A 15,193-nucleotide genomic window follows, 5' to 3' on the forward strand; every position below is an offset into this window, starting at 1 on the left:
TGCTAACTAACGATATGGGTCTATAGCCGGAATTTTGTATTAAAAGGGGCATCCTTTTTCAATGTATGCTGTGTAAAAATGTACCTATAGGAAAATGTCTTCGAATTGTACTTCTTGTATATTACATACATAGAGACTATTTTAACCAGGCGAAGTATTTTTTTTTTTTTTTTTGGCAGTGATTGGAATAAATCACGTACTACCTTTGAGTCCCATTTAGGACACTAACAATAAATCATGGCAATGCATTTTTAAGGCTCTGAAAGTTTATTTCTTCATGGTTTTAGGAAGCAGGAAGAACTCCTCAAGTCTTTAAAATACAGCCATTTGACCTTTAAAAGGTGACGGTGAGGTTCAGGGGTGGCGGGTCGGGCCAGGGACTTATCTGTGGGCTCTTCTGCTTGGAGACCTGGAACCTCTGACTTTGTCTAGTCAGCACCCACGCCACCCAAGCACCCCCAGGGGTGGCCTAGAGATGGAGGTGCTCAGGCCCCAACCCAGACCTCCCGGGTCAGAATCGGTACTTTCACAAGCTCCCGGTGAGAGTCGTGTGCGTGTTAAAGATGGAGAAGCGTTGCCTAGATACCAGTTGGTACAAATCTCTACGAAAGTGACCAGTGAAATGGAATGCATTAAAAAAAAAAAAAAAGACTAAAACGAATTAAGTGCCTGCCTCACGTGTCAGGTAATATATGCCTGGCACGTCCATGGACTGCCTGACCGAATCCTCAACATCAGCTGGCAAGGTAGGGTAAGTCATGGCCCAAGTTCAAACTCTGGGCCTTGACCCTGGGCTGCCTCTGAGCCCGTGGGGGTCCCCGTTACAGCTCTCGGCAGCTGACCTCCCAAGCCAGCATGCAGATGGGACAGTGGCGGATGCAAGGCGGTGGCTTCCCGCCCAAATCCCGAGACTTGTAACGCGTACGTCACTAGAGAGAGGGTGGGTGTGCACTTGCCGTCTCATTTCCTGCCGCTCCTGCTCGTGGGAACACGGTCTGGGAGGCGGTCTGGCAGCGGCAGGCAGGCTGGTGGGGGTCACAGCAGGGAGCGGCCGCAGGGTCCTGTGTGTAGTCTGCTCTGGAGACGTTGTCCCCCGCGATGTCGTGCAGGACGCCGGCAAGAACCTCGCTGACCCGGGGCAGCACGCTCTGGTACTCGGCACTGCCGGCTTCCAGAGGCACAGCTTCCGCAGCATCCTCTTCTAGGTTGAAAATAAGGGGGGGCTCGTGATACCGCGCAGGCCCCACACTCCCGTCGCAGGCTCTGGCTCCACCTAGAGAGAGGGTGACGACAGGGCCCCGTCAAACCCAACTCTAGCCCGCGTCGTCAGGGGGGAGACCCGTGACTGACTGTCATTGAGCTCAAACACACCAGCACTTGACTTTTCAAATGACTGCCCTCCCTGTCCAAGAAATGACCTTGAGAAGCTGCCTGCTCGGTCCACGATGCTCCTGCCGTCCGGAATGATCTGGAACTTCTCCTTGGACTTGCCTTCAGAGCCAGAAGAACATGCGTCCAAATGTCTTTCATCTCTGCCCTCTGGGAGTAAAATTTGTTTTTAAATGGATTTCTTGGATAGCAAATACAATTTTCAGCATCAGGCAGGCAGACACGGTGACTCATGCCACTTCGGGCTGAAGTTGAGAGGGCTGTGTGCATTCGCCTGGCTGTGGAGGCAGTGCCAAAGAGGACGGACAGGTGCCTGGGGCGATGGCAGCATCCTTGGTTGTTAATGATTCAGATGACTTACTTTCTTTGTTTGCCTTTTCCATGCAAATAAGTAGTTAAGGTAGCTGACAAAAATGAATATAACTGAATGAACAAAAGGAATGAAGGCCAAGGACGGCCCTCGGAAACACCGGAGTTCGTTCCTAAAGACCTCCTTCGCCTCGGAGCCTCTCAGCGGCCAAGCATGACTAAGTCAGAAACTGAAATCCAGTTGTTCAGGGGAAGCAGAGCCGCTTCTGGCACTGACGTGTGAGCGAGCTTTTTCCAACGGCTCCGCACACATGCTTATGGGAAACACAGCTGTGGGGTTAGGAGGGCCCGGCTGATGGCCTCTTCTCACCCCCTTATTACCAAGGTGAGAGCCTAACACCGAAGTGCCAGTCGGTGAAGGCAGACCCCCAGGGGCCAGGGCCAGGCTACCCGAGCACGCGGCTTTCACTCTAGTCCCATGTGGCCAGGGCTGACATCTGAAATCTCTGAGGGACGAGAATGAGTCGGTGGCGTGGCCGTTAGGGAACCGACCTTAATGGTTTTCCTCCTGTGACTCAGATTCAGGTTGTTCAGGGGAGAAAGAGAGTCACTGCCTTTGCCTGGAGTTTGGGGTTGAATCAACAATAAAGAGTGGTCACGTGAGGTTTGGCCGTCGATCAAGTGAAGGCTGGGGTGAGCTCCTTATATGAGAATGAAAGACTTCTGCTCGAGCCAGTTTGGCTCAGTGGGTAGAGCATCAGCCCAAGAACTGAAGGGTCCCAGGTTCGACTCCAGTCAAGGACACCTCCATTGGCTACAGGCTCGATCCCAAGCCCTGGACTGTACGGGGGTGTGGAACGCAACCCATCAGTGTGTCTCTCTCACATCGATGTTTCTCTCTCTCTGTGTGTGTGTGTCTCCCCCTTCCTTCCACTCTCTCTAAAAATCAATGGAAAAATGTCCTCAACAGCAACAAAAATTAAAGATTTCCCATGAAGGTTATAGTGGGATAACTTACATACAAATAACCTTCCTATGGACAACAATTATGCATTCTAGACAACGTACTCTAAAAACACCCTGGGGGAAAAAAAAAGAAAAGAAGAAGAAAATAAATAAAAACACACTGAGGGCACTAGAAATTAACCAATGTGAAGGCGGAAACCTAACGGGACTCGATCCTCGAGAGAAGGAAGCCACACTGGTTGGGTGTGTGTTTAAATGATTTCCCCGGGAAAGAGCAGCTCCACCCGAGAAGAAAGCTGTGGTCCCTTTGGCCTGAGGTGTCAGGGGGACGGGATCACTTTAAACAGCCCTGTGACTTCACGGTCACACTGTGACTCCAACGCTGCGGTGCCGAGGGCCGTCTGGCAGGGCGCTCCCGTCGGAAATGACCTCGGCCCGGGGAGGCCGTGCCTCTGGGATAATGTCATGTAAGGGCTGTAATCCAGACACGTTCCACCGGAGAGCGTCACAGCCATCCGACTGGTTTGCGTTTTAGGGTCTGGAGGATCAAAGACGGCTGCGGCATTGTTAACATCCTCCAAGCGATGAACTCATAGAACTTGTTCTCATGCCACGCTCTCTCCGGGGTCACTTATCGACACCCCGGGAAAATCATTTTGGTTCTGTTTTATATAATTCTTTGGGAAGTTCCAACATGATTAACTGAACCAAACTGGAATCTGCAGCAGGTCCCAGATTTTGGTGGCATTAGGGTTTTTTTTTTTGGGTTTTTCATTCATTAAAAAAAAAAAAGTTAATGTTCCTTCTAGATGCAAGACACTGTCCACGCACATCAAGATAACAAAGATGAAAGGGCTTACGGGGCTCTGGGCTCAGAGAGCTTGAAACCAGTCAGGGGAGCCTGGCTGGTCTGGCTCAGGGGCTGAGCAGTGACCCATGACCCATGCACCAGGAGGTTACCAGCTGGATTCCTGGTCAGAGCACATGCCTGGGCTGTGGGCTCGATTCCCAGCAGGGGGCCTGCAAGAAGGAGGCAGCCAATGGATGTTTCTCCCTCATTGATGTTTCTCTTTCTCTCCCTCTCCCTTCCTCTCTCTGAAAAAACAAAACAAACAAAAACTAGCAAGGGAAATAAAGCACACACCTAAATGACTGGCATAGAGGTGAGAAAAGAGTGAAAATAGGGCACGTATAAAATGGAGCCACTTGAACCAAGATGCTAAAATTAACACTATGAAGGCGGAGGCGTGAAGGATAGGTAGGTTCTTGTTGCAAGGAGGCTGGGCACCAGAATGGTTTGAACTTCCCAGTCCTGCCTCAATGCTGGCTGTGCGTCTCCACCGGACATCTGACTGACAGCGGTCCTGGGCAAATCCTCAGAATGCAGGACTGATCCTTCTCATGAATGTGCCTTTTACTATAAGAACCCTTAACTTTTCTTTCTTCTTTGGAACACGTCTGGGTTTTTGCCTAGCTGTGTCCCCAGTTTGCAAACTCTGAGACCCTTAAATGAATAAATCTGTACCACTTAATTCTAACAAAGCCTGCGGTCTCTTTCTGAGTCTGTTTGAGAATGTGACAAACATCAGATTTCTCCAGATCCTACACTGCTAGGAAGATGAAAGTTTTATGTTTTATTGATTTCAGAGAGGAAGAGAGAGGTCTCTCTTGATCAGCTGCCTCCTGCACGCCCCACACCAGGGATGGAGCCCGCAACCCGGGCATGTGCTCTGACCAGGAATCAACCCGTGACCTCCTGGCTCGTAGGTTGACACTAAGCCACTGAGCCATGCATGCCACCCGGGCGAGAGGGAGTTTTATGACCGAGATGGGGTTTGGTTTGAGGCCTTAAAAGTTGAATGGAATATGGAGGCCGAGGCCGTGGCCCTCGGAGAAGACAGGAAGGGAGAGGGACCCAGGAGGCAGGGCTCTGAATGCAGTGGGCAGCGAGAAGCCCTGGGAGGTTCTGAGAAGCACCCTAATCCGTTACCGCGTTTCTGAAGCACCCATGGAAGGTGGCCGCCCAGGCTCCGTCGGTTTGCTAAACCGACTTCCAAACTCTGTTTTCCGAAAGTCTCTGGTCAAGTGAATTACACTGTCAGGTATCTCTGTGCTTCCCCTTAAAGTTCACCCCAACGGGCATCTAAATCGCAACAGTGTCACGTGGGGAACAGAACAGAAAGAACCACAGGCCGAGGTGGAGTCCCTGGTGCGAAGCCACATCACCAATCCCAAACTCTAACCTCACTCACGGCAGGTGCAGCCTCTCCCGGGAGTGGGGTTTTAAAATCATCAGTCCGAATGTCTTATCAATCCTAGTGAGGGAATCTGCAGGATAACCCCACCCCCACCTCACGGTGCTATTCCTTCCCTCCCCAGAAAGACGACTGTCCCAAAAATAATCCTTTCTTTTCTTTCTCTAATAACGCCCCCGCCACACCCTTCTGTCTATAAAACCTTCCCTTCTGTACCCCCCACCCCCACCAGCGCCCTTCTATTTGTTAGACGGGCTGCTGCCCAGCTCATGAATCGCTTACTAAAGCCAATTCACTCTCCAAATGTACTCGGTGGTATCCTGTTAACAAACGAAACGGTCTTCGAGTGAAAAGCACTGTGCACTGTGCCCAACAGCTCTGGGCTTGCTGAAAGAGTAACAGCAGAAAGACCTGTTCGCTGCGTGTGCTGGGTACAGAGTGCCTGTGATGGGCCCTTGGGTGCTGGACCTTCTGCTGGGCCCAGGCTTTGGATGGGAGGGTTGGGGGGTTGGGCGTGGAAGCGCTTCCCAAGGAGGGCCACCCACACTCATTCCTGCAGGCCAGAGTGAGAGTCCCGACGGGGCAGGGGCCGGGGCCACCCTCCAGGCCTGCGGGCGGCGGGCACCTCCCTAACTCACCGGTGACGTAGAAGGCCTTGTAACGCTCCAGGCGGACAGTCTGCAGGGCTCCGTACTCTCCCGCTGCCCCACTGTTGGGGTGAAACAGCGCCTGCAGGAGGGTGGCGGGGTTCACTCATAAGAAAACCAGCCTCTCTCTTCTCGTCCCCCCAACCCCACATCGAGGTACGTTAGTCTGCTCCATGCCTCCCTGCTTCAGGTCTTATTTTGTTGGTCAATTCATTTTGTTCATTAGATTCCACAAATTAGTGAGATCGTGTGATACTTGTCTTTCTCAGTATATACCTATATGCATGGCCCATAGACATGGGCAATAGGGTAGTGAAGACCTGTAGGGGGAGGAGACTGGGGGGAGGGGGGTAAAGGGGAGGGGAATGGGAAATATCTGTAATACTATCAACAATAAAAAATATATTTAAAAAGAAAAGAAAGACAACTAGGCTAGAGGCTCCCTGGGAAGCTAGTGGGTCTCCCCCATCCCCCCCCCACACACACACACACTTCCCTCACCCCCCGCCCCCTCCTGCCCCAAACGCTGACAGACACCGGCCCGAAGTCCACACCAGCCCCGTCCTGGGCGCCTCTGGGAACGATGGGAGTGGGTCACAGCTCCGGCCAGACCCCTGGGCCCAGCACCAGCTGCAGGCTCCCCAGCACAGTGAGCCTGGAAGGAGGAACCTTGTCCAAAAACTGAGACTTTCAAGACGACCACAGCAAGTGCACTCTGAACCCAGCGCAGGCCCTTCTGAGAGGGGCTCCGTGCGCGCACAGCTCAGGTGCCGGGGGCTGGCCCGCCCGCTCCACCCGCCCGCTGCCGCCGGGGCTGGGAACCTGCCCGCTTCACAGGGACGCCCGGGGCCTCTGGCGCAGGTGACCCTCCGATTTCTCCCGCAGCCAGGCCACCTTCCCACTGTCGCCTGAGCCCGGGCGGCCCCGGGAGGCACCTTGCGAGACCCTCTCAGTGATTCCTCCAGGAATGGGCGCCCCCTGCCCTCTGAACGGAGCCTCAATCCTGCTCCACCCGGACCCAGGGGCCCCCTCCTCTGCAGGTCCCAGCTGGACGAATCCCTACGGTCTGGAAATACCTACATCGGGGATCCCCAGGGCAGGGTTTGGTAGGAAACCAGTGGCCAGCGTCCTGGGGAGGCGGGTGGGTTTGGGCTGGAAGCGGGAGACCGCCCTGGTATGAATCATGACCAATATACATCACTGGGAAGGCGCTTCTCTGATTCAAAGTTTCCATGGGGCAAGAAAAAAAAAAAATCAGAACCATCTGTTGGAGCCGTAAACAGCTGTCCCCCAAGCCTCCCGGCCCCGGGAGGATGCCGAGGGCGGGGCTCCTCCCACACCTGCCTCTTCCAGGCCGCGCTCTCGTGACAGCCTCGGCGGTTCCCCCGGCAGCGTGATGACAGCGGTTCCTTCCAAACAGGAAAAGAAGCCGTAACTCAAAACCCTCGCTCCTTCCAGGCCCGCGGGAAGCCAAGCCTCTCGCCGCAGGAGGCTGCGTGGTTTCCTCCTGGGGAAGGCAGGAAGCGGGAGGCTTGGAAAGCCTTCTGTCAACTGATCGGTGATGCGCTCCCACATCCAGGAGATGGGGGTCGAGCCTGCTGGTTCCAATCACGGGCGGGCGCTGCCTCTCGGTCGCAGAAATGCCACCGTGCGGGCTGGGATGTTTGTGCGCCGTTACCAGAGGCAACCTCCACAGCCCCAGAGGATGCTGACTGGGGGGGGGGGGGCGGCTCACTCAGAAACCTGGCTGGATTTCAGAGAACTTGTCTGTGCCTCCCCCCCGCCCCCCTTGGAGCTGACTGATTGTATTCTTGTTTCTATCAACACGGGAAGGAGGTTGGCAAACCGAGCCGTGAATCACAGCTGCGGGAAGACATTTTCTCTCGGAGGGCGCCCGGTCCAAACGTCGAAGACGAGACCACCTCCCGAAAGCACGCGGCACCTCCGTGGCCGCCTGCCCCGCCCGCTGGCTTCGCTTTGTCCTATTCTGTGTCTAAGCACGCGAGCACCGCCTTGTCCTCGGCCCGGAAGGCCGGTGCCTCCGTCGCACCCCCAGGAGGCCCTCCGATCCCACAGGATGGGGGTGCACAGCTCTTCCTCCGAAGTGGTCAGCCCTTCACCAGCCACTGGGGATGGTGTCCTTCACCACGAGGGGCCTCCCTGAGAGAAGTGACGGGTGAGTGCAAAGTGGGGGTTAGGTGCCAGGCTGTGCCCCCTCCCCTGCCTGGCTCTCCTCCGTCTCCCCCCTTGGGGTTGCCCTCTCTGCCAAGACACGGACAGACGTATCAAGACCAGAAGCAGGAGGCTCAGCAGGTGCCAGAGGGTGCAGCACGGCGGCCGCTGCCTTGGGGTTTGACCATCATGTCACAGGGTCCCCAGCTGCCCGTGAGAAGACCATTTAGTAGGAAACCCCATCGCCCATTAACCTGCCTCTCCACCTCTCAGCAAAGGACCCGGAGAGGGTGCCAAAAGGCCAGTGGCTCTAGGTCACTTCATTGGCGAAGCAGGGAGGAACCCGCTGCTGAGCTATATTGGCATGTTGTACTGAGAGGACCAGGGGTTCCTTTGAGCTTCCTGAAACCGGGATGGTTTTCTTCCAAACCGACCCACATTAGGATCGTTGTAAGCCCGAGACATACCTATCGGTGGACACAATCAAATGGTGCTTATTTTAAAACACATACGACATGCATGCACACGCATGTACATGTACGTGCACAATGTATACCTACATAATCAGAGTTTTACCCCCTGGCCTCCCTTCAGCGAATTAGGGATGGTTTAGTGTAGTGTCTTTAGTCGCTGACCAGAGAACTCCAAGGCCAAATCCGGACCAGGGCCAGCAACGCCCTATGTGGCCCTCCATGGAGGTCCTCACCAATGCGGCCGAGACCTGGTGCCCCGAGCCGCGGGGTGGCCACGGGTGTGTGCCCATGTGCTTCCGCTCATGCAGACGGCAGCAGCAGCGCCGGCAAGCAGCACCCGGCGGGCTCCCAGGGGGCCCCGGGGTGTGGTCAGCGAGCAGATCCGCCCGCCTGGGCTGCGTAGCCACATGGACGTTCCCACGAAAGCCCGGTGGGCGCTGTGGTCTGTGTCCGGTCCTCGGGGCTGCGCCCTGAGAAGGGGCCTCGTGAGCCCGCAGACTGGAGGAAGAGAGCGAGCGCTCTCCCCTCTGGGCACGGAAGTGAGTGCCGAGGAGCTGGCTCCACAGGCCCGACCACATCAAGGAGACCACAGTCCTCCAAGCGCTTCCTGGTGACTCCGATGATTCTGTTAGTCGCCATGGTGACGCACACTCAGGAGCATCTCCCTGACGTCCTGAGTCGGCCCCCAGGGTCACGTAGTGTGACTCCCACCTTCCTGTCTCTCTCAGCCCAGGAGCAGGGCGCGGCCCGGGAGCGCCTGCGGCCCCAGAGGGTCGGTCGGGTGTTCCGGAGAGAAGCGGTACTTCTCGGGGGGCGCCGGGCGGGGGAGAGGACGTGCCAGGCATCATCTGACAAACCCCAGGCACACGTGAGTGTTCACAGAAGCCCGGCGTGGGGCTTGCTGGGGCCGGCCACGGGGAAGGGCAGCTGCAGTAGCTGCCACAGCACATTGGAGCGGCATCTGAGTCACTTCCATGTGGCCCTCGGTGAAGACATAAATAAAAATAGACGCTTTGATGCGCGGCCTCTAACTGAGAAGCCCTGGGCTCACGGAGCCTTGCAAAGGGGGTTCCGGTCCCTCCCTCCTCCTCCCTCCTCCCACTTCCTCTTCCCCTTTGGGCAAAAGGAAAACTGGGAAGTGACAGGGACAGGCCATCAGGCCCAGCATTTCCTGGTGGTGCCTCAGAGCATCTGAGGAGAGGACACCAGGCCCTGGCTGGTGTGGCTCAGTGGATGGAGCACCAGCCTGCGGACTGAAGGGTCCCGGGTTCAATTCCGGTCAAGGGCGCATGCCCGGGTTGCAGGCTCCATCCCCAGTAGGGGGGCATACAGGAGGCAGCCGATCGATGATTCTCTCTCATCATTGATGTTTCTATCTTCCCCTCCCTCTCCCTTCCTCTCTGAAATCAACAAATATATTAAGAGAGAGAGAGAGAGAATGAACACCGGGTACTGGGTCGCACCGCCCCAAGCTAGTGTGGGGGCTGCAGAGCCTCCTGCTGGGCTTCCGGGAGCCAGGGTCTGTCCCTGCCATGCAACATGCACCCCCCTCGGCCAAACGGTTAGATTCAAATCCCACAGACATTCCGGGCTGATTACAGGGAAGAGGAGGAAGGGAGAGGAAAGAGGTTCATCTTAGAGGAGTCGCCCTCAGGGCTTCTCAGGCTGGATCTGGAGTGGCCAGCCGCCTGCCTGCCTCCCCTGAGGGGGCTCTGTTTGCACAAAGGGGAACAGGCCCCGGGTGAGGCGGCAGGTCCACCCCGAAGAGCCGGGCGGGGTACATATCTCCTTCACTTACCCTGTGTCCGGTCTGCGACCCGCCAAAGAGCACGTCGGAGGCATCCAGACCGTCGAAGTGGCGGCCTCGGGGCAGGCGGGCGCCGGCCAGGGCCACCACGGTGGGGAAGATGTCCAGAACGCTGCAGGAGGATCAGACAGACAGCCTTGGCCCTGGCTGGCCCCCGACTCGCGCTGGCCATGCCGTGGTCAAGACCCACCCGCACCAGCCCGAGCCCAGCACGGGCGGCCTCCTGTGTGGCCCGCCCTCCCGCGGCCTGTCTTCCCTCACCTTCCACCCGGGTCTCTGCGCCTCCAGGCGGCGGCCCGGCCCAGCGGCTCAGCACCCAGGCCCTGCGGCCAGGGGTGGCCTGGGCTCAAATCCCAGTGCTGCCACCTGTGCAGCTCCGGGCCTTCGGTTTTCTGTTCTGTAAAATGGGCGCGATGCCCCGGCGGGTGTGGCTCAGTTGGCTGAGCGTTGTCCCTTGCACCGAAAGGTCACCAGTTCCAATGTGGGTCGGGGCACATGCCCAGGTTTCTTGCTCAATCCCCAGTCGGGGTGGGGGCAGGAGGCAGCCGATCGATGTTTCCCTCTCTCTCTCCCTCTCCTTCCTCTCTCTCTAAAAATCAATAAAAAGATATTAAAATAAAATGAGCGCGACGACAGCCATCATAAAGGCTGAAGAAGCCGGCCCTCGGAAAGGGCTCCGGGATGTCTGTGCTGTCACCGTTCACAGGGACACCCGTGGGCCTGTCTCAGTGGTTCTGCCGGCACCAGCTGGGCCACAGCCACGCGCTGAGCGGGAGCAGTGAGAGGCAGGTGTCTGCAAGAGAATGTGCCGTCCTTTTCCTTCCCCAGCCTGTGTCCTGAATAACGAGGCTTTGTGTGGAACCCTGTGATGTGAGAAACATTCCTTCTCCTTCCATTTAGCGCTTTTCCCATTAAGAGAGCAAACGGCACTGACAGAAACAGCACGTGCACATGTGCAAAGGATGAAATGACGCACAAGCAGTGCACCGCCCAAGCACTCGTCGTCAACCGAGGCAGCGGTTGTAAACCGAGGCAGCGGTCGTAACCCGAGGCAGCGGTCGTAAACCGAGGCAGCATTGGCAACTGAGGCAGCCGTGGTTACCGTTTGGGGGGACTTGGTTAATGTGACTTTTAAAACTCATGTGGTAAATTTTACTCCACTACAGGGCACCCCCTCGCCCTGCGTCCAGCCGGCCATGCTCACGGCGCTGGGAGCAGCTCTCCAGCAGGAGCACGTGGGCTGCCCTCTCCACAGAGCTGCTGACCCGCAGGCCCAGCCCACCGCGCGTCTGTGGGACCTATTGGCACAAGGCGGGCAGGGCCAACGGGAGGCCGGCTTTCCTCTACTAACGCTGTGTTCCCTCGGCCGGGACCCACTCGGCTGATGATGAAGACCCTGTGGAAATAAATTAGTCTTCAAGCAGACCCAATCCTCCGGGCACGGGGATGGCCTCCCGGATCTGCCCCAATAAGGAGCTAAGAGCGCTGGCGGGATGTCACCGTACCGCTGCCCTTCCAACGGGGGAAGCACCCAGGGACCCGCTCCTGGCAGAAGCTTCGTTGCCAGAAGTAGGAAGAAAGCCCTCGCCAAGGGTTCATTCCCTCCGCTCCAGCCTGGTGGTCCCCCCGCCCCCGCCCGCCAACCCTCCCCGTCCTCCAGGGCACGTGGACATCTGCACTCCTTTCTTGGGGCCATGTGATTGCCCGTGAAGAGCTGGCTTCCCACAGCACAACTCGGAACCTGCCCCCCCTCATCACTACAGCTCCGACGAGGATTCCTCCCGCCAGGTGGGGCCAGGGCAGAAGGGAGAGGCTGTTCTGTGCGGCAGACACACCACCCGGACTCAGCGCCCCAGGCCACGAACCTGCCCAGCGCCCTCTTCACCCAGAGGTTAACCCAGACGGCTGAGAAGACCCCACCGCGCTGCTGCCAGACCAGCACGTGGAGCTTCGGAGCTGCCCGGGGACACCTGGCAGAGGCAGGTGGGGAGGAGGTCTCTCCTCCCGAGGTGTGATTTCCTGGCGGTAAACCCCAGCGCGTCAAGGTCGTGTGGGTCTCCTACCTTAACAAGGCGGCGCTGGTGACATTGCCGGGGACTCTGCCAGGCCAGTACGCCACCGCCGGGACCCGGTGGCCTCCTTCCCAGGTGGTCTGCTTGGCTGGGCTCCCCCCTGGAAAGGAGGGGCAGTTGGTGGTTTGACAGGTGACTCCGGGCTCCCCCTCTCACAGCCGCCCTCTGGGACAACGGTCCCTCCCTAAGGGGGCTGCCAGGAGCCTCTGAGAACACAACAGTAACCAGCTATTTTTTTTAATAATATATATTTTTTAATCCTCACCCAAGGACATTTTCCCATTGATTTTTAGAGATAGTGGAAAAGAGAGGGAAAGACAGAAACACCGATGTGAGAGAAACGCATCGATTGGTTGCCTCCTGCACGAGCTCTGATCAGGCCCGGGCGGGGAGGAGCCTGCAACCGAGGGACGTGACCTTGACCAGAATCAAACCCGGGACCCTTCAGTCCACAGGCCAACGCTCTATCCACTGAGCCAAACTGGCTAGGGCACAACCAGCTATTTTTATTCAGGTGGTTAATACCTTTCAATACGTGCTTCTATTTTACTGGACTCAACATACGTAAGGAGTGGCCTCAGTCCCTCCCTATTAAGTCAGGTCACTATTTCCTTCACGACACTTTTCACGCTTCACCTCGTCTGGTTTACTGGCTGATGCTGTGAATCCACACCATGAGACTTCATGTCTCCTGGGCCCAAGACACGGGTACTTAACGAATATCCATTAAAGTAAGCGCATCTGTCTTTCTACTGATTATAATGTGATCGTTTCGGATGAAAATATACAATTGGCCTGGTCGCAGCGGCTCAGTGATTGAACATCGACCTATGAACCAGGAGGTCAAGGTTCAATCACTGGTCAGGGCAAATGCCCGGGTTGTGGGCTCGATCCCGTCGGGGGCGTGCAGGAGGCAGCCCATCAATGATTCTTATCATTGATGTTTCTATTTCTCCCTCTCCCTTCCTCTCTGAAATCAATTAAAAAAATGTATTTTAAAAAATAGTTGTTTGAAGAGAGGCAAAGCAGAACATTCCCCAGCTATGTGATCTGCCCAACGCCCAGCGCTGGGTCTGGCCCGGATTTCACTGTCGTCTCTGCTTTGCTTTGTTTTTCCTTGAATTCATGAGTTGTTCTGATGTCGTGGAGACGCATTAGTAACAGCTCCGACCTCTGGCCTCTCAGGAGGAGGCGAGAGCAATCTGTGCAATCTATGAATTTCCACTTTGGTAAGGAAGGGAATTCTTTCTGTGTCCGCCAAGGCCAACGTGACCACCAGGTTAACGATGACCGGCGGGCGGGCTGGAAGAGATGAGGTCATGTTTGATGGAAACATCCTGCATACGTGTTGCCTTGAGCTAACCGTGACCTCCCCACTCCCACACACACCCCACCCGCATCCTGGCTGAGCCAGGGATTCCACAACGTTAGCGTGTGGGAAGCCCTGCCAGAGCAGACGTGTGTGGCTCCCGCGTACCGTGGTCATGCAACTCCCCCGCCCGGCTGGCGTGCATGTGAGAGCAACGGCGACGGGAAGGAGCGGCAACAAGCCCGAGGCATCTGCCCCGCTGCCCTCACACCAGACCATCGAGGCCCACGGTCCTGGCCCGGCCCGGCACGCCACACCGGAAACGCTCGGCGTTGTTGAGGTTTTCTCATAGCCAGCTTTCGAGTCCCCGAAGTGTTCAAGTGACGATCAAAGCACAGAACAGCTCCCCGCCTGGGGACTGTTCATGTGTAGGGGTGTGGGGCTCTCGAAACCAAGTGGCGTTGTGCAGGCTGAAGGGGGAGCCCTTTGGCCTGGCCCAAAAGGTCTCAGATACAGTCTTCCGCACGAGAAGCACACCTTCCACAAATACACACAGAGCCCACCCCCAACGACTGATGCACACGGCGAGAGAATCCAGAGCCAAGCATGGAACGCACTCCCACGCGGCTGCAGGTGTATGATTACGCCCCAGCTTAAGGCCAAAGAGCAGGCAGGCAGGGAGTGTCCACGCTTGCCCGTGCAGGCTCTGCAGAGAATTCCACGCCCACGAGGGGAATTTATGTGGAAGCCGGGAGGGGGGATGGGGGGACAGGTGGGTGGATCATGGAACCTGTTCATTTGCATGTCCACGGTGCACGCACTCCGGACAGGTCTGCTTAGCCGTTGAGGCCGGATGCTAAGGAAGGTGAAGGCTTTAGTTCCCAGAAGTGAGCCGACAGTGCTCACAGCCAACCAGGAGGCGGGTGAGAGCGCTGCGCGTGGCGGGCGAGGGCCCCCAGGGCCGGCCCGGGAGCTGGTCTCCGCCTCCGGGATGTTTCTCGAACGGTGCACTGGCCCCTAATGAACAAACCTGCTAATGGGCCGCCGCCACTAGGGAGTCTGCTTGTTTGCCACAAGCTTCTGTGCTGCTGTTTTCAGGCCCTAAGTCGTTTTTCAGAGGCGACTATTTCCGTGTTTGCCTCATTTCAGCAGAGGGCGGAAAGCTGGAGGGGCTGCAAGGCACGCCGTCAGTTATAAGATGTGTATATGCCAACCCAGCGCAGAGTTCACAGGCAAAGGCTCAGAACTAAGAGGAAGCGAGAAGAGGGCTGGCTGAGCGAAGCCCTCGGCGCGTCCCCTGGAGGGCCCTCCCCCGTCTAGGTCTGGCTGCGCCCTGGGCTCTGGCTCTCACAGAGAGACACGCCCAGAGACCTCGCGCTCGAAAGCCATCTACCTGAAAAGCACCCAGGGGGTGCGCAAGCAATTATAAAAGTGTGCGTCCCACACGGCGTGGGCGCCGTCTTACTCTGAATCCCAGCATCTGTGGTACTGCTGGGGGTGCACAGACTTACAAAATCCAACTAGCGTTTCCCGTGGGTCCCCAGGGCTGTGGAGTCTGATGATCGGAATAACGTTGCTCGTTGTGATTTATCGGCACCAGCAGAGGCGAATCCCAGGGGAGCTGCCTCCGGTCTCCCAGGACTCTCCAGTGCCGCGTGCTTCTACGAATGGAACCTCATTTCCAGTTAAACTACAGTAACATGACCATCTCCTGTTTACGGAGCCCTGCCTGTGCACCGAGTTAAGCACCCCTGAGCGCAACGCGGAGAGCTTCCCTGCAGGACCTCATTTAAT

At 56.8% G+C, this 15,193-nt stretch overlaps 1 protein-coding gene across 6 annotated transcripts in view; it reads right to left on the reverse strand.

The window, feature by feature from the left end:
* Window positions 1-26: 26 nt before the first annotated feature.
* Window positions 27-15,193, reverse strand: part of ARSG (arylsulfatase G) — an 88,254-nt gene continuing 73,087 nt past the window's right edge. For 3 of the 6 annotated variants that reach the window (XM_079798557.1, XM_079798554.1, XM_079798552.1), the window contains 5 exons: window positions 12,082-12,190; window positions 10,010-10,130; window positions 5,558-5,648; window positions 1,419-1,539; window positions 27-1,273 (listed from right to left, as the gene is read on the reverse strand). In XM_079798557.1, coding sequence (XP_079654683.1) covers window positions 1,036-1,273; window positions 1,419-1,539; window positions 5,558-5,648; window positions 10,010-10,130; window positions 12,082-12,190 — 680 coding nt within the window. In that variant the 3' untranslated portion in view covers window positions 27-1,035. The other 3 variants (XM_079798555.1, XM_079798553.1, XM_079798556.1) reach the window with 3 other exon arrangements.

Source organism: Cnephaeus nilssonii (genome assembly GCF_951640355.1).
Source record: "Cnephaeus nilssonii genome assembly, chromosome: 19".
Lineage (NCBI taxonomy): Eukaryota > Metazoa > Chordata > Mammalia > Chiroptera > Vespertilionidae > Cnephaeus > Cnephaeus nilssonii.